Source organism: Larus michahellis, chromosome 1, assembly GCF_964199755.1.
Source record: "Larus michahellis chromosome 1, bLarMic1.1, whole genome shotgun sequence".
Taxonomy (NCBI): Eukaryota; Metazoa; Chordata; class Aves; order Charadriiformes; family Laridae; genus Larus; species Larus michahellis.
This window is the reverse complement of record NC_133896.1, coordinates 144,735,890-144,756,137: the sequence shown is the minus strand read 5'-3', so window position 1 is coordinate 144,756,137 and position 20,248 is coordinate 144,735,890. Positions and strand designations below refer to the sequence as shown.

The 20,248-nt window shown below is 35.4% G+C and overlaps 1 protein-coding gene across 4 annotated transcripts in view; it reads right to left on the bottom strand.

Moving 5' to 3' along the window:
• NLGN4X (neuroligin 4 X-linked) overlaps window positions 1–20,248 on the bottom strand; it is a 187,161-nt gene that overhangs the window by 127,490 nt on the left and 39,423 nt on the right. For all 4 annotated transcript variants that reach the window (XM_074607004.1, XM_074607035.1, XM_074607025.1 and 1 more), the window contains one exon: window positions 3,186–4,030. In XM_074607004.1, the coding sequence (XP_074463105.1) occupies window positions 3,186–3,657 (472 nt within the window). In that variant the 5' untranslated portion in view covers window positions 3,658–4,030. The remainder of the gene's footprint in view (window positions 1–3,185; window positions 4,031–20,248) is intronic.

Genomic DNA, 20,248 nt, shown 5'->3' with positions numbered 1-20,248 from the left:
TATGGGTCAAAAGAAACACTATGATTAATACGGTTATAAACTGTGTAACGGGGCATTTAATTTCTTTACTTAGACACTCCAACTAAGGAACTATGTCATTTCATGATATTTAATTTCAGTGTACTTCTTCAGACAAAAGCAGCAACACTTCAAACTTTTTTATTTTAAATAACTAATCTTATCTACCCAGTTAAAGTGACTGTATTCCACTCTTATTTCCATTAGTTTATACCGGCAGAACTCCAGTGAAGCAATTCTGAAATCAGATGAATGCATGTGTGCATTTATTATTCAATTCTTTATTCAAGGTACATCATCAAAATTTGGTTGCCTTTGACCAACCCATGCAAGTGATAAGAAACAGATCATGCTATATAGTAGAAAAAAAAAACAAAACCAAAACAAAACAAAAACCCACAACAAAATAAAAAACCCCAAACATGAATTGCATTTTGATTAGTTATTCTCTGAAATTGGTTTGATGTAAGCACTGCATGTGAACACAGTTATTTCACTAGAGTTGTTCATCAATTCATTTCACCAAAGTTTAAAAAAAAAAAAAAAAAGGCATAAAATGATTCAGATTAAGTTTCATAGTCAGAACATTAATTAGGTTTGGATGATTCCGTGCACATTTTTTCCAGACACAAAACAGTTTCAAAGCTCTTTTAAATAAATATGTACTTGAGAAAGAACTGAAAATGTGAATTTAACTCAAAGTAACTCACTCTGAGATCTTGCTTCAAAAACTAATTTCACGGTTCGTCTCCATAACAACGTAGCTTATTTTTGCCAACTAAGACTCATATAATGAAACATAATGTCTTTAATCAGATTGTATGGACTACTATTTAAGGCTATTTATGTTTAGTATGATTTGGAAACACACTAACTCTTAGGACATGTGATTTGTAGGTCAGTTCTCTTTAACCATCTTTATGAGCAGAAGGTTGCATACTTTCCTCACAAAAAAAGGCCACACTAAGTTATATTTAACTAGTGATGAGATATACAGCATACAATTAAAACATCATGTACTGCATTGATTCATTTTTAAGTTTCTCATTCCCCCTTAGAACCTATTAAAAATGCTTGTCATATTGTAAGGGAACAATCTTGCCTTCAGCTCATCACTGACACCAAACCTTGTCTCTCATTATTCAGCTACATACTCTTTTATGCATGGGTTTATATTTTGAAGAGGTTATGTAAAAGAAAATAGATTCCATTTACAAACTGTTTAGTGTAAAAAAAGTAATCTAAAACCAGGAGGAAGAGTAAGATACATTTTTTGCAGAATTAAGTGGACAAAAAGGTCTACAACAGGTAAAATCAAATTTATCAGTATTTTCTATTTTTAATCTAACAGTAAATGCCATTAGCTATTACATGCAAGATGAGGAATTTTGCAGGTTATTAGTCATTCATCACATGGTATTTTATTATTATCCATTTGATAACAAATATTCTTTTCCTATACATTTGTATATATTTTTTCATGTCTAATCTCCTGTCTTCCTTAATTGATGGATGAAACTTCCTATTACTAAATTGGAGGAATATATGAATTTATCAACACTGGGCATTAAAATAAGACTGACTTAGCAGAACTGATATTCCTTCAGTGAGAACAAATAAAATCTTAACCTGAAATGCTTTCTTAGGGCAAGTTTACCCTAGTGACTAATTAAAAGCTGCAGGATAAAATCCAGAACATAAACAAATTTGGGAAAAAAATATCTATGTTATTATCCAAGGAGTGAGATGCAGTGCAATGAGTCTGGAAGAGGGAAAGAACTGAGCGGAAAGATCCGCTCCTTCATTTACGTGCATGTGCACGCACGCACGCACGCATGCACGCGCACACACACACACACACGCATGCGAGCACACAGAGCCCCCATATGCACAGCTTTTCTTTTTACTTAAGCAGCTTGGTAGTATTTATGTTTGCAAAGCTCCCAGTATTCCCAAACCTTACCCCTTTATTTTTAGCTTTCAAGTTTTTGCTTCAGCTGATGAGAACAGGAAAAGAAGGTGGTATGTTTATTGCTGGCAAACAGCTTGGAAATTCTGAGTAAAGAAGCCAATCAAGGCAGAAGGATTATAATAATCAAAGTACAAAATTTGCATATTTAGAGTATGGTTACTGAGAAATAACAATGCCTTGGTTATGCAAATCAAACCCTCAGCTTAAGCGAAGGGATTTGCATATCTGGGAGAAATCCGTCACGTTACGCATCGGTAACTACATTCTAAGTGGTTGAAAGAACTGGCTTTTAGCAGAATATTAAATATAATTGCCAGTAGAATTTTTTATTTCCTTGTGATAGAGAATAAACTTAACTCATTTGGGGCCTGATGAAAACAGGTCTTCTTGTCTGTAGGAAGCAATACCATTGAGAACAAAAAAAGATACACTCAGCATGCCAGAAAGCTAGAATCTTTAAGATGAGGTCATGAAAATGTTCAGAGTTGTGTGCTACCAATTGTGTTCATGCTTTTTGTTTATAGAAGGTAATTTAAAGTAGCTCTCTTGAGAAAGGGTTGCAGAAAACAGATGAAAGTTTAAGGCCACCTGTTCAGCTCTGTGTGATAAAGTCATGTTTAAAATCATTTTAAATTTAGCAAATGAAGAAAAATAACTTGGACTGCAAAGTTTCATAGGTAAAAAGCCTGGGAAAAAAATGCAGACTGAACTTCCATAACAATTTTCCATTCTCTATTAAAATCAAGCACAGTTAGCAGCAGGCTCAGAGGTATTATAATAAAACTAAAGAAAAAAATAATTGGGGAAATGTTCCTTTAAAAACTAGTATGTGGCAGTATTTGTACCCTTCATGCATGGGAAAATAAATGCGTGGCTTCCGGTTAATCTTTATTTCCCCTCTCCTCTCTTGTGAATGATGCTCAGCTGTAGTTCAGATAAAAACTTAAGATTGGCTTACACACCTTGGCCACTGCCTGCAAAGAAAATTGTGGTTTGGTGTTACACTGAAACATGAGAGAGAATTCATGCAAGCGTGTTCAATCTACAAAGTACTACTTATGATGTGTGTTCAGAGGCATGATCCGTTTCCAAAGATAAAACCTGGAGGAAACTGAGCAAGTTGCTTTAAAGACCTGGCTACTACTCCTGTGCAGAACTGGTGAGTGCACTGCAGTGTGGTCCTTAGAGTACTTACCATCCTCTGTGGGCACATAGATATTCAAATACAGACAGTCTTCATTTTGATCTTGAACATATGTCACCACAGTATCCAGATTGGCTGTAAACCAGACTGGCAGCATGTCGTTGAGCAGTGACCTCTCATCCAGGTACTGCGGGCAGACGGCGGCAAACTGTGTGGCGTTGCGGACACCCGTCCAAGAAGACGGTGGCTCTGGGGGCTGAAATCGCCTTTCTCCAGTTGGAGGAGAGGCATAAGGAACACCCAGGTACTGCTCCACTGGACCAAGGATCTCATTAGGCAAAGGTGTTCTTAAGCCACGTATTTTGCCATAATTTGTGGTAACAACTGGATATTGTGCTTGGCCATCGATGAGAGTAAATCTTATAGCCAGTGCAGTTATCCACAGGAGGAAGTTAGAATTCAACATGACACACACTGGGGTGAAGATCAAAGGCAGCCATAGGAGTCCCATTGGTTTCGACATTATTTAAATCAACATCAGCAGGGCTCTTTTTTCCACAGCCAGGAGAAAATTAATAAGTCAAGGAAAACAAAAACTAGTAAAGTAAAAAAGTAGTCAAAGAGAGATGAAGTGAGGGAAACGTAACCTTGTTCAGGCAGCGAAAAACCAAAAGCTGATGTGTGGTAGGTGCCTCAGCTGACTGGCCGTAGACAAATCCCAATGTCAGAAGAAACAAGGCAGTGTTTGCCCCTAAGGCCCATCCCAGATTTCAGCGTTGGCTTAATCCTGGCAATGCACAGCACTTCCCAGCAAATAGTGTGGGGACAGATCCGCAGTTATTCCACTTTCCCAGTGAAATGGCTCCTTCCAGTGAAGTCCAGCCCACTCAGTCAGCCTGTGGCCGAGAGAAAACAAGCAATTCAAATCAACAGACACATTCATATTGGCATAAATCTAAAAAAAACCAAAAACAAAACAAAAAAAAACCAACAACAAGCCAAAGAAGACCCACCAATGTTTTATAACTTCAGACACCATGGTTAGTTATGTTTCCAAAGACATAAGGTAAGAGAGCAGAGATTTGAAGCCACAAGCTTGTCAGAGGTTATACCGCAAACCAAATATTTCTGCTTCTGTATATGCTTCCAAACCACAGCCTAAATATTGCTGCTTTCAGGAAACTATCATATTTAAGTGCTGCTCCAGGGAATTTTCTGCCCCAAATAAACAGCCTCTCCTTCTTAAGCATATTTCCATTCCCATAGGAAACATTCATTAAATGTTTTGCCGCATGGGATAATCTCTCTTTGTTGTGATATGACTTCTATACAGTATTTTTCACAGGTATGCTTACTCTTCTGTATGACAACCTAATCTACCTCCATCTAATTCAGAAATTCCAGTTAATGTAATAGCATCACATTAGTTCAAATCAAGTGTGAGAAGTTAGTCAAAATTAGATACAAAGTTATTAGTTTTCATATCTGTTTTCTTCATTCTATGTCTGACAAACAGAAGCAATGGAAAATTAAAAGAAAAAAAAAAGCATGATACGCTCTCTCAAAAGTCAGATTTTGATCTACATAGTGTTACAACTATGCAACGTTACCTTCTTGCATGCTCCTACTTTTAATTTATAGACAGAAGGCAATGCATACAATAATTCTGTTACTATTTAATGAAATACAAGTCATATATATGTGCAACCATTACAAGTAGTATAAATAAATTCAAATTACAAATAACCACAACCAAAACAAGCCATCAAAAAAACCCACCAGAAAACCCCAAAATAACCACAGGAGACACCTATGCTGATTCTTTTAGACAAGAAAAGTATTCGAAAGAAAGATATTTTGTTCTTTCAAAACCCCTGGAATTCTTCAATGACTTAATCTCAGCACTCGTACCACAAACTTTTTGAAACACCTGAACACCAGAGGTCAGAAAAATATCAGATACATATTATCTATGGTGAACCAAAATTTATATGGACATTTTCACTGGTAGATAATAGGCTCAGATGCTGCCTCTGAAGGACTTGCAATCTAAGCATAATTTCTGAAGGATGAATCAGTAACAGCTCTAAGTGTCATGTCCCCAAAGGCACCACCATGGCCATCAGTCCCTGCCTGAGCTATGCCGCAGGAAGCCCCGTGCCCAGACCAATCTCCAGCCTGGATCCTGCACTGACTGGGTCCCCAGGTTGACCTTGGACCTGACTCCTCATCCTGCCTGGCCTGACAATTGTTGGGTGATGGCAGGGTCCTGTCCTTGTCCCCAGCCCAGCCTTGATGGGCTGCTTTAGGAGAATGCCCCATCAGCATCAGCAATGCAGTGCCCACAGCTCCTGGCTCATCCTCCCTCTTGGGAAGCCTCACTGGCTTCTCCCTACTACTCAGAGTGGTCAGCCAGCTACCGGTCATCCGAAATTCCTTCTCAAGCACTGCCTTCCCTTCTGATTTCTGCTACTGTCTTTAACAATGTAAGTCAGCAGCAGGCAACTGATTTTGGGTAGTGGTCCCTCATGCTTTCTCCCATCCTGACTTTGGTACACCTTTCTGACTAAGCAGCACAAAGCAGATTTTCCGGTCGCACCCAACGCAGGATTTAGTCTGTTGCCAGGGAGGAGCAACAGATCCTGTTCCCTTGATATCCACACTCCAGAAGTTTGTAATAACATTATGAGAAAAAGAAATGTGGAATAAAGCACTGAGAAAATTGACAAGGTGGAAGGAATGACAGTGATCCAGACGATGAAAAACAGATAGAGAAAAAAAAACTTGTCTGGGCAAACAGCAAATGAAAACAAGAGGAAACAAAACAAGAAAAGAAAATGGGAAGGACAAATAAACAAGAGTGAACATATTACGAGCATGGATAGAATGAAAAATGACAACATGAAGGAAAGTGGAAATCCTCAACTGATACATATCCTAGAGACAATAGACAACTGTAGAAAATGTGACTTAATAAATAATATTTATCCATACTAATTACAGGGTGTCTTTGGATCAAATATCTGGTTATATGCTGTTATTTTGAGCAGGGTGAAAGGACAGGAAAAGGGAAACATTAATTATTGACCTGGAACTGGATTTGCTATCTGATTCCTTATCTGAAACCCAACAAAAGTTAGCTTTGTGGGTATTAAATACACTCATACAACTTGTTTTATTTTCTCCTGTACCTTAACAGCAGCATACACAGAATTTGCATTTCTGATTCATGCACATATAAACATTTAGATTTTAAGGAACTTAAATCCATAAGGAAACAAAGCATTGGCTAACACACAGAATATAGCCAGCTCGCTCAGCCCCACTGTCTGACCTATAACAGACCTGCAGCCTTTGCCAACCAGTGTGAAAACATAAACAGCAGAGAGTGGCAAATGCATTAACATCGGCAAGGTAGATATCATAAAAGAGCAATTCTAAAATGATAAGTTAGAATAAAACCACTATTTATTGTAACATGGTTATTAAAAGTCATTGTTGTTAGCCAGTTAAAAGGAAACAGAAGCAATCAAAGCTTTTACTAATTTCTTATTAAACAGATCTCTTCAAAAAGTTTACATAAGTAATAAATTATGTATACAATACATTATGTATACGATAAGCCTATAAACAGAAGTCTCACGAAGAAAATTGTTTTGCAAAGACAATATTAGGCAGAAAATACACCATTTCTCAGTTTATTGGCTTATTACTAGAGAAATTACCATTTTCATAATGTTAGTTTCACACATGAAATATATACACATTCATACACAGAGAAAGATACATGGAAGAATTTTCAGTAAGAAAATCAAGAGATAAGGAAGAATGCACGCTAGCTATACATTCATGAACTAGTTGATTTTGCTGTGTGCATCATCAAAAAGCCTGGAAGATGTAAACAGTCACAGATTGCGAGATTAATCTTAAATAGAAAACTGTATGCATTTTAGAATGTTTTTAGATATTATACCAAAACCAGTTTGATGCACATCTATATGTATCCAGTCAGCTATTTAATACACCTTTGCATACTGAGCCTACAGAAAGAAATGCACTTATCATGTCTTTGTTACCACTGAGTGTCATATTTTTCCATACTTTTTTTTTTACTCCTTCAAGCGTTAGAAAAATGTGTACAAACTCGCTTGCAAAAAGTTTCTAGTTGGATGCATCACCCACTCAAACAATCAAAACCAATCAATCCAAATCAAAATATTCAGTTTAAAATTGCAACTTCTGGCAACACAACACGGAAAGAGAAGTCGAAGATCCGAAATGACATACATTCATACACGACTTCTTTATTGGCAGAGGAGTATAATTTGAGGCTAACAAGACATTTATGGCCTTTGAAGTAAATGCAGATTGAAGTTAACATGGATGTGCATCTACTAGAAACGCTGCTTGTACTCAATTATAAATCTGTGCCCCAAGCCACACTTAGAGATGCTTAAGTAGCCTATGAATCAGGCCTTCAGGGCTAACCTGATGGTTTCCAGGATCTGCAATTAGCACTTTTTTAACTTGAGACAATAAGTATGTCAGTAGCTCTGTACCTACTTGGGAAACGTGAAACATGACTCTTTGCTCCAGGGTAGAAAAGCAAACTCTAAAGTGATTTCAAGTTTTTTTTGACGTGCTTGTCCAGGTCAGGGGCAGTCACAAGAAAACCAAACACAAATATAAATTCTATGAGCACTGGAGAATGAGATCTGCGCACATTTCCTAGGGTTTCTCAGGCTTTATCTAAACTAACTGGTGCAGTGCACCTCAGCTTTCAGTCGCTGACCACCTTCAGTCTTTCTTCCTCCCTTCTGCCAAATTCCCTGAGGCACGGTTTTTGATATGTACATAGGTCGCATCTCAATACAGAATCAGGGTTAAACACCCAGACTCCCCTCTTTAGACATGCGCTCTGAAAGCATACAGTCGGCTTGATTAGCTGAACCCTAAGAGTCATTGGCTAGTCACCAGCACAAAAATAACAAATAATGTAATCCGTAGAATTTCAGATTCTCCTCATAGTGATATCTTGTACATTATTTAATGCATTTCACAGAATATGGGGATTTCATAAGTATTTCCTTTACCAAGAACACGAATTGTGGCTTTTCTTCTTTGCTTTCACTCCCTCCCCTTGAAAGATATAATTTTGAAAGTTATGAAATAAAGTGGGTTTATGGTGGTTTGTATTTGTTTCGGGGTTTTTTTGCGTGTGTGCGTGGTGAATTTTTTGGGGAGGATTGTTGTTTTTTTTTTTAAATAAAAGTAGTTTAAAAATATCCTATTTCAAACATACATAAAACTCTATAATAGACAAATGTGGTGGGAGGATACTGTAAATGAGAACTACCCAAGGCATAGCAATTTGTGAATATGCCTACAGTATTAAATTTAGCAATACATTTATATAATTTGGAATTTTAGCAGAAAACTAATGACAGCTGTTTTCTGTAACTCTACCTCAAATTCAGCACTGCAACCTCTTAATCGTCACTGTATTCAAAGTATCTGCTCAATAACAAAAGAACAGTTCTTCCAAATACCAGTAAATGCATACTGGTTCTGTCTACCATCTTTCAAATAATAATAATTAAAAAAAAGAAGTTATAATTTCTTTAGGGTTTTTTTTTCCCCTAGTTTCTAGGACTATTTTCTTGATACATTGAAATGAGCAAAGCTTCATTCTTCCTCATGCAACATAAAGTTATTCCGAAAAGCCAAACAAAGTCATAGTGAACAACACAAAGCCACATCAATCATGAACTAATGTGCAGTTTCTGGACTGGATTACTTAGAAGGTTTATGGGAAGATTATTAACTGAAATTGGCCAATCATATATATTTTTAAATCTCAGAACTGTAACTATAGCAATTTCTGACTTCAAATTAACATGCAGCAGAGTCTTATGAGAAATTATTTTTCCTAATAGAAGCTATATGTTTATTTTTTGGGGGGTTTGCATACATTTTCCCACTAAGAAGAGATTTTAACAATGAATTATTAATTATTAAACAAACAAACAAACAAAACCACTGCAAAACCCAACTAAATCCAGATTTACAATAACCCTAACTTAGCATTATAAAATTCACTAGTGATGAGTATCTGAACTGAATATCTACATTAGTAATGAATTAACCAAGTTATATGCCAGTATGATTCCTGTGGTAGTACATCGCTGTTCAGTCACAACAATTCAGTGGGTAATAGAGATCAGAGGGGCTTTTAGGGATTCAGAATACTATCATTTCTCTTTTATATAACAATCTACTGTATCTCCTATTAATTCACAGTTAATATGATCTTGAAGATTTAAAGATTAGAAATGAAAATAAAATATCAGTGGTACAAAGTTAAGAATTATGATGTACCCCTTCTTAAAGTGAAAATAAATGCCAACTATACAAACATCACCATGGACCTTGAAGCTGGTCTTAGATCTATGCCTAGAAATAACTGGAAGACACAGGTAGATCACTTATTTTTTTTTTTTTCCAATATGGAAATAAAGGCTGAAAAACAATACAAATTATATACAAGCATTAAATTAACCAGTTGTTTTTTGGTTTTTTGTTATTTTTTTTCAAATAACACCTTCCTATGAATTTCTACAGCAAGTCTCTCAGATAGGCTTGGACAATGTCAGGAAATCCCTCAGGTTAGAAACTACAATTACTATTTACTTTTCAGAAAATGGACAAACATTTATTTCATATCATTGTTCCTTGCCTGCAGCTACCACTCTTATTCTGAATTTCTAAGTCTCATACACTATGAAAAAGAAAGATGGGATTATAAGAAAAGGCTGTGTGGTCCCTACTTTGTTTTAAAAACTGCAATTCTCTCAATAATGAAAACAGTTTGAAAAGCAAGCAGAGGGAAAGAAAAAACATGATCATTACTCCTTTTCAAAAAAAAAAAAAAAAACCACAAAGAAATACACTTAAGCATTCCATAAAAAGTCAGGTGTTTGGATCTAATTATAAAAAGCTGTTGTTGAAAAATCATAGATATGATTTCCCTTATTTTTTTTCCTGTATTTAAAATGATAAAAAACCATTATGGCTAGAAGGACCCAAGACTCACTGGAAGTACTCAGTTAAGACAGTTGCACTTCTATCACTGACTTTCGAACTCTAACTCCAACTGGTATTGCATGTAAGAAACATGGAAAAAATTCAGTGTTTAGACAATTTTCATGACACTTCCTGCTTCTTGAGATAAATTGAAGACTGCAAATAAATATGAGGTGTCAATATTAGGAGGGGAAAAAATGGCATAAACTGTTTACAAACATAAACTTTAAATTACTAATTATCCCAAAAATCCAGGTGTGTTCCACACATATCAAAATTTGACCATTCGTGGTATGAATTTAAGCATCCTACAACTGAATGGACACTGTAGCCATTCAAATGTCAGAACCTTGAATGCAAGGGGGGTCATGACATACTCTCAGATAATAAAGCAACAGTTAAGTTTAATTGCAAGGTAGTGTGCCAGGGCACTAAGTTGTTTTGTTCAGAAAGAGCCCAATGCCTAAAATATGACCATGGACGACGATCACAAGACACATTTATTTGTTTGATAGTCTTTGTCTAATTGTGGCTGCAAAGTCTTAAGAAAATATTGTTCTTCAAGTACATATTTTAGGGAAGTGTACAAAAAATAGCACCGGTACAGTCTAGCACAACTGCTGACTTAATTTCCAGCTTTTACTTCTGATATGACCTTGTAAAAGAAATGTAACACACTCTGGGTCTCTCTTTATTTCTTTTCTGCACCTTTGTTTTCTTGAATTCAGATGTGTTACTCCAAAGGAAAAGGTTATGATCTGAAAGAGGATGTTCAGCCCAGAGTTTCTGTAAGGTGAAAGCTCCTGTAGAGTAAAATTTCTTCTGCCTGGTGTTAAAAAATCATTTATGGATATAAAAATAAGAAAACACGCATACAAAGATCACCTGTTTATACATTTTTTTTTAGGTTTGCAGAATAGACCTTTATAATTTGAATAAAACTACAAAATATCAAAGTTCATTACCTATTACCACTGCAAGATATAAAAATAAACATTTCTAACATGGAATGGGTCTAACTGCTCTCTAGTAAGAAATGTCAATTGACTAAAAAGCAAAATTCTTAAGGGACTCTATCAGGTCTTGTCTAAATATTAAACAGGGAAACTCACAGGTCTCATTCCTCTCTTTCTCTCTTCACCATTAAGCCTATGTGTGTGCCCTCCTCAAGGATGGAAGAAACTGAAACTCTTGTCTGAACCAACTGAGAAACTGTCTTAGGGACTGATTGTTAGGCAATTCGATCTCTTGAGGCTATTTAATGATTAGAATTTGATATCTTCCTGTTGTCACTCCAGTCTAAGAAGAGGAAACATTACAAATGTTACAATAACTAAAAACAGGGTGGGAAAAGCAATTTGAATTATCTGGGCATGTAGTCTCCCGACCCCAATATATTATATGGCTAAAAAAAACCCAGTTGCTGCTCTATTATACAAATTCCCAGAACTGAATTACACACCAGACACAGGCAGGACATTTTCATTGCATTATCTAGTTCAGTTATCAGGTGGCAATACTGCCTTCATTCACATGATAATGTCACAATTATGCACTCATCCTGGAAATGGGAGAGTTGAGTGACTACCCTCATTAACCTGAAGAAGTCTAAACCCACATCTCCCATCTTTCAAGTTACAAACATTAGATTTCAAATAAGGCTGGGATGGTTATGAGGACTGTATGAAGCATTGTCAATCCTAAACCGAAACACTTTTTCTCTGAGATTCTCACCCCCGACTATGAGAAAACTGTAACTTTGCAGCCACATAAAGTTAAAACTCCCCTGGGCAGGTATTCTCACTTTCAAGCAAGCCTCATGCAGTTTGTAGGAGAATCATTTCATGAAGTACCATTTGGGACTGTGGATTATCTTTACTACGCTATCACATCATCAAACTTTTTACAATTTACTCTTCGCCTTAAATTTTCTTTCTTTGCTAGAAAGTGGAGAACTTCACCAACAGAAGGGAAGAATGCCCTCCAACTTTTGTTCCTGTGCTGTTCTCCTCCTAACTCAGTGGGCTTTCTCCTGCTAAATGCTGGCTTGAGCCCCCTATATTTAAGAGAAGAGAGAGCTTGTCTCAGCAAGACAAGTCTCCACAAAATGTTATGAAGGATGAGATCACCAGAATCACTCACTAGATCTTAGGAGACAATAACAAGGCAACACTACTGTGCGGCCTGCTGCCTACTGCCTTCATCTTTCCTGACCAAACACTGCCTAGAAGACAGACCACGTCACATACTCTGCTTACTGTCCTGTCTGTGCTGAATTCATAATGAAGTGTGAAATTCTTAACTTTCTAGTTGACATAAGCACTGAGAGTTGTGACTTATATTATATACTGTGTATCCTTAAAAGCTAAGCAGAATATTACTATACAGAAGTCTCATTATGCATCCAGATCTTAGTCTGTTTATAGGCCAGTGCAGTAAGCACTGGAATTTAGGTCGAAGCAGTAAACTAAATAGGACTAGAGCATGGGCTCCAGCACTGTCCTGACACAGTATTCATACCTTCCAGCCAATGTACAGGCATGACGAGGGAACAGGACAGGCTGGAGGTTCTCCTCAACAGACTGTACAAATAAGGCAAATTTTTTTTTTTTTTTTTTTTTTTAGGTAAGAAAGACTTTCACTATAGACATGCAATCTATGCTATGCTATGTGGTCTTAGGGACAGAGAGAAGGGCCTGGACCACTTTATTTACTTAGAAACATAGCCTCATGTGCAGAACTAGACATGTATTTCCTTCCCACTGACAAATGCCTCAAGTCCAAAGTTGACTGTACCTGCTTTAATACAGTATTCATTTTTTGCTTAAATATGGAAAATTAGGAAAAAAATAGAGGTTATATTCCCACAGAAAATTAATTAAATACAGCTGTCATTTTACATCCAATATGTTGACAAACCTGTAATATGAGAGGATGTACACCACAATAAGAACAACAGCAAAAGTGGGATTAATTTGTAAAACAACAATAAAAATGGAGTAAATATTAAGCAGAATCCAGTAACAAAATCTAGAAACCTAAGAAACAGACTTCTGAAATGCCATTCCTTTGGAAATGCAAAATCTAAATTTTTTTTTTTACACAAAGTAGCAAGAAGTAACAAAGAATAATTCCATACACACACAAGCTTGAAAAAGATGTCCCTATATCAGTTACTTTAGTTTTGGTCTGGTTTTTTTAATCATTATTTTTTCATCTTTATCTATTTGTTGCCAAAATGAGCAGGAGGAAAAGAACAGAAAGCTAGGCTGGGATAGGAAAACAAAAGGTGATTCACAGGTGATTTTCTATTCAGTCAAAAACTTCTTCCATTTCCAACCCTACTCTCCCCAAATGATAAAAATCAGATCATCTTTCATGGTCTTTTAACAATTGCAAAAGAAATCTCAGAATTACTAAGTGAATGCTTTTCTCTTAAGTAAAAAAATAAAATAAATGTCTCAAAATGATCTGCATGACAGCCCCTATCATTCTGCTACATGCATAAGTTCAAAGCCATCTCACATTTAGTTAATTATATTTTCTGGCATCGAAGGCTTTTCAGAACTCTAACATAATATATCATATTTGCTTTGCAGTGTGTAGAACCAGTATCCAAGTAGAAAAGGAAAGCCAACAACAAAGTAGAAATTGTCATTTCTCCTCCTGCTCATCCTTCCACTCCCATTATTGGAAAGTTTCCATCTTTGCCTAGCATAATGAAAAGGCACCTCCTCTACTTTGGACGCAACACTAAAGCTTATGATTGTCTCACTAACTTTGTGTGAAAAAGTTAGATATTCTATCTAAACCAGAAGTGTACACTTCAGGCAGCAATTCTTCCTATTGTAATATAGGTATTTGATATTAAATATCAGTTGAAGCCAACCACCATGAAAACATCCTTAATATTATGTTTAAGGAGCTCAAGTCATTAGTCTAGATTAGACAGCTAACTGTCCCATAGCTGAAGTACAGTAAGATGATTCCTTCTCTCACCTCTTATCAATATATACAGAATTAACTCTGTAATCATGATGGATACACAAAGTTAAGAAACTCATCATTTTCCTGTTAGTTTGTCATGGTTTCAGTTGGGATGGATTTAACTTTCTTGCTAGTAGTTGTTGTGGGGCTATGTTTTGGATTCGGGATGAGAGCGGTGTTGATAGTGCACTGGTGGTTTTGGTTGTTGCTAAGCAATCAAGGCCTTTTCTGCTCCTCACACCGCCCCACCGGCGAGTAGGCTGGGAGTACATAAAACGCTGGGAGGAGACACAGCTGGGACAGCTGATCCCAACTGACCAAAGGGGTACTCTGTACCATATGATGTCATGCTCAGTATAGACAGCTGGGGAAAGAAGAAGGAAGGGAGGGACATTCGTAGTTATGGCATTTGTCTTCCCAAGAAACCGTTAGGCATGATGGAGCCCTGCTTTGCTGGCGATGGCTGAACACCTGCCTGCCGATGGGAAGCAGTGAATTAATTTCTTGTTTAGTCTTGCTTGCATGCACAGTTTTTGCTTTACTTATTAAACATTCTTTAACTCAACCCACTAGTTTTCTCACTTTTACTCTTCTGATTCTCTCCCTCATCCCACTGAGAGGAGTGTAAGCAAGCAGCTGTGTGGTCCGAGTTGTTTGCTGGGGTTAAACCACACCAACTTTCATACGTGAACCAAGTTCGCATGGCTAAAATCAGGAAGAACATATTCTGCTATGAGTTTCTAATAAATTTTGTCTGTTCTTTCACTAGTTCTGCTGATGGTTGGTTAAAGATAATGCAGATGACTGGTAAAAAAATCAATATACAGGATTTAGGATAAAGTTCAGGTATTTTCTTGCCTACAGTTAAATTCCTTTTTTCCTGCATTTATTATTATTATTATTATTCCCATAGCCTGTGTTATTTTGAAAACTCTGCTGCATGCTGTCTTCCTTGAACCAAAATCATATCTCAGTGAACATGTTTATCCATTTTCACCTAACATTATTCTTTACTAACATAGAGCTGATAGGTTTGAGGAAAAACAGTATTATGTTAGAAATGTATGGTTGTTTTCCTTCTGTCTCTCAACTTGATAGAAAATAAATTTCCTATGACTTTTTTGATGCAATGAGTACTATTTATGAATGACTTTCTAACAGGACCCATGCAACACTATGATTACTGTATTATTTAGCACACTCTACCTGTTTTCGCAAGACTGCAAAACTACATGGGCACTTTAAAAATTGCAAACAGATAGAGAAATGGACCATATGATTTTTCACAGATTTCTTTTACCATTTAACACATACATACAGCAATACTCTAACTGCAGTGTAGATTCATACATGGTATAAATTTCTTGTCATAGTTGAAAAAAGAGAACAGCAGAAGGTAAGCAAATCCACTAGCACCTTTCATAATGAGGAGAAATAACTTTAAACATATGATTTTGTGACAGAACATCATGCCCCAGTACCTTTCCAAGACCTGCCTTATTCTTGTTCTCTCCTGCTTGAAAATCTGTCATCTTATAAAACTGTCTTCCATCCTTTTCCTCTTTTGCACGTGACCTTCTCAGTCCCCTGTCTAATTCTAAAATATTTCTCAGAGACTGTACACCACTAGCTTGTTCCTTTCTATAAAACATAATTCTTTCCTATGGATCTTTTTTTCTCCCTAGTCATTTGTTTCTAACTTCCCTTTGTCTTTTTGTACATATATGTAAGATATATAGAGAAAGATACATGCCTATCAATTCAGTCATTGTCAAATCAATTTTTATTTTGTAAAGGGAATTTATTTCATTTATTTTGTAAAGGATTTCTGGTTTTCTTTTTCTTTTTTTTACCCTTTTTTTCTTTTATCTTATCCATATGGGATGATATTGCAGAAAAAATAGAGTACAAGATAATTTGCAGATGCCAAGTTAACTAGGAAGTTAACTAGGATCTATTTTTTCCTGCCCTTGGTCAACAGATTTAGGTCAAGATTGAAAAAAGTATACCTTGTCACATGTAAGGAGCTATGCCTTCCTGCGTGCTTCTACTATATCATCTTAAGAAATCTCACTAACAAAACATAATACCAACCAAAAATATCTATGACAAACTAATGCAGTCAATTAATAGAACAGATGGAGGTCAGGGCAAACAATTAAATCCCTTTGACAGTGGAGAAGATTATTCTACCTCATATTGGAGATATGTCAGTAATTCCCGTCTGATCTGACTTACACTTTTATTCTTCAAAATAATTCCTTCCATAATGCCTTATTTGGCATGAGAGAGAAAGATTCATCATCTAAAGGTCTTGCTGACTGCTGTATATAATTTTTTTTTTTTTAAAGTGGTGGGAAAGTGCACATACGTTTTATCAGCAGTATTTTTACTGATTCCTAGAACAAGAAAATAAAATATCCTTTTTGGTTTTGTTTAGACAGCTGCTACTCTCCTTGAAGTCTGTTCCCAAAAAGGATGATATAACTATCACCTTGGCAAGTTGCTAACCACTTTCTTTTTGGAATTTAATATTGTTTCCCATATGCATGGGAGATAACCATCCAGGAGTCCTGATTCATTATTTCTCTGGCTCCGATTTCCTGGCATATTGAAATCTTATAACAATTACAGTATATTTGTAACAATTATCTTCCCTAAATTCTTGCACCAAGATAGTTGTATTTCTGGATGTCAGATCTGCACTGACAATACTAAAAACTGTAAGTGCTGTTGTCATATTCTGACAATATCGATTACATACTTCATATTTCAAACAAAAAGGTTTGCACAACCAGAAACTTTGAGTTATTTCTTTGCTTCTTTTTTTTTTCCCCCTGATTTCGATGATTTCCTGCCTTTACATTTTAAACGCTAAACCATAAACAACCTTAGGTAAAAATTGATCAGCTAAGGATTTAAATGAAATTATCAGATAATTTTTCACAAAAAAAAACCTCTGCATCAAACGAACACCATTTTGTTTTTAACTACAGATCATTTGGGAAAAAAAAGTCTGATGTTTCATTCCAGAACACCATAATCATAAGAAGCACAAATGTTTTGATAACTCTTCAACTCTTTTTAAAAAAATTAACTCATAACATACTATGGTAATATTTCAAAGGTAACAAGCTCAGAACCCTGTTGCACTAATACTATGCTAATATTTAAAAGAACTGAAAAGTCTACACTCCAAAAGACACTGAAGCTGCCAAGATAGTTCACTATGTAACACTTTTGTCCAAATAAACTGCTATTTTCTTTAAAAGTAGATATATGTTCACATGCAATAAATAGTATGTTTTACTCATGATTAGGTTATTATAGTAACTAGAAACAATAGTCACATGAATATTGTTGTTAACAAACAATAGCCTTCCAATTGGTTTGTTGAATACCTACGTTATCTTACAATAATTCAGTATCAGACAGTTCTTAAAATAAAATGTCATTGAAACAAGCCAATAAACTACAATTCCAATGAAAAAAAAAAAAAAAAGAGCTTCCCCAAGGATAGCTTGTATTTTCAAAGCAAATTGACATGGAAATAGAGCATTTAAAATAAATCTTTTGGAAACTAAATTACAGCTAAATTAAAGTTCATTTGTGATCAGTTTATGCTGTGATATGATTTTAATTAACATGCATTGCAGAATAGAAAAATTTCTTTATAAGTTTTGTTGTATTTATAAGATTCCCAATTTTAATAATTTTCCTAACAGACCTTCATAATTCTGTCGAGTCCTGAATTTGAGATTTGGGTTTTGGTTTGGTTGTTGGGTTTTGTTTTTTTTTTTTTAAATTCTCTAAAATCAACAGAACTAAGGTACTTGGAGCAGAATAACATTAATTTCATATGTACAGATAACTTCCTTCCAATTAAATTGCCCTAATCTTGGCAATGTGCATGCACTCACCTTGCAAAAAGCATCCCAGTGTAAAAGGACAGGAAAGCCATTACATGAGTTTTGATAGCTATCAGGTCACCTTCAGAAAAGCAAACCTGGACATGGAGATAACTAGATAACTTTTGATTTTTAAAAAAACCTCTTTTTTGTTCCTTGAATTAAGAATCTATAATACAGTGCAAATGTTTTTCTATGCAGTGAAAATTAACTGGTAACTTTAATTGGAAATTAGCTACAGTAATAGTTATTTTCTGTTATACCACTCATTACAAAGTAGGTGTGCTTCATTTGCCTACTCATGCGTTACATCTGGGAGCTCTTTCTATTGTTTTCTTGGATTTACATTTCAGTTCCTTCTATGTGTATGTGTATCTTTTTTGGAGGGATGCATGCAAAATGGAAAAATAGTTTTTAGAGCTTTACGCAAAGCTTTCTGTATTTTATATTGAAAAATATTAATAAATTAGAACTATCTACAATGAAAGAAGGGAATTCAGATTATTGAAACACTTTAGTAATATTTCATAATTAAGAAAAAGTTATGCTCTTTGCAAGGGTTCTTGCTCTGTAACTTTACATGCAAAAGATATTAATCTTAAAGGCTATATACAAGAAGTCCAAATACACTTATTTTAGTCTAACATCCTATTTTGGTAACATTAATCAGGTAACAGTAGACTGCAACTCAGTAACAGTTAGATTATTCATTATTCATAGATAATTTTCAAGGATTTGCATTTCATCTTTACGAACCAAATACATGACATGTGTCTACCCATAAGTAGTTACAGTGATATGACACAGCATAGGAAATATCACCTATGTACCTTTAAAGTAAAGTACAAATGATAGAAGCAACACAATTTTTCAGTACAATTAACTCCACTGACTGCAAACTACATTAGAATTAAATGGGTGGTTTAGTTCCAGATAAAAGAGCTTTGTTTCCACCATGGAGAGCAAAAACACAATTTTAATACATATTTAGTTGCTGATTATTAATTTCTTACACTAAAAAAAAGTTGCAGATCTTTAAGATTATAACTAAGCACCAAATTCTGTCAGTTATTTGCTAAAGTCATATTAAAACATAAAAATTTAAGCTGGTTTTGCTAATATTGTGTGAATAGTTGCGTAAGCTTTAAATCCATGCTCATGCTGTGAGCACAGATGGGCAAACTCCATCACTATTGATGCAGCTGCAACCAGGTGAAAAAACAAACAGTATTAGTTCATACCTGTTCAGGAGTAGTAGAGTCTACAATGCCTGAAAACAGATGGAATCTGAATTTTACTTGACCTGAATAGTTTCAACTACATACAAATAATTCTGAACTTTTATATCAAGCAGTGGATAACAATATTACCATACTTCTGTTGTGTTCCCTTTCTTTGGCTTTTTCCTTGGGAAAGAACAACGGAATGCAAAGCAGTATATATGAAATTAAATGTATTTTTTTGATAATGAATCTTGTAGAAAGAGTATTTTAGATAATTTTGGCTCCCATATTTAAGATTCAATAGAAAAATATGGTATATATGTGTTTTGTACATAATTTCAATAAAAAATCAAAACAAAATACTGCTGTAAAATGTACAATACCAGATATCTGGGTTTAAATTGGCATGCAATTAAAGCTAAATGTAATTTATATTCACATACACAAACAAACATATTTACCTTCAGAATCAAATAGTGGTTTACAGTTCTAAGATATTTCTACAAGCAGTTAGGCTTCCTGATGGCAAAAGCATTTTATCTTTTTCTTTTGAAAAAGAAAGAAATACGCCATCATCTTCCCTAGTCACTCAACAGCTGTGTCAATTTTGTTTTCAGGGCAGTGATTAGCGTAATTGTGGTGGATTACTTTCATTTGGCACAGAATAGAAATAATTCAGTATTTCTCATCATTAAAGAACTATGCTACATTGTTTCCCCAAGCTATGCAATACTAGGATTTTTTAAAGATACTTAATCAAATGAAGTACCCAGTACTTGTCAAAAACAAAACCCAGACTATTTTGCTCTCCTCCAGCCTTCTTTGCAACACCCACATTCCCAAATTCATTCCTAGCAGCATGGAACAAATCTGTCTCATTTTGTTAGCATTCACTTCACCTAGAAGACTAAGA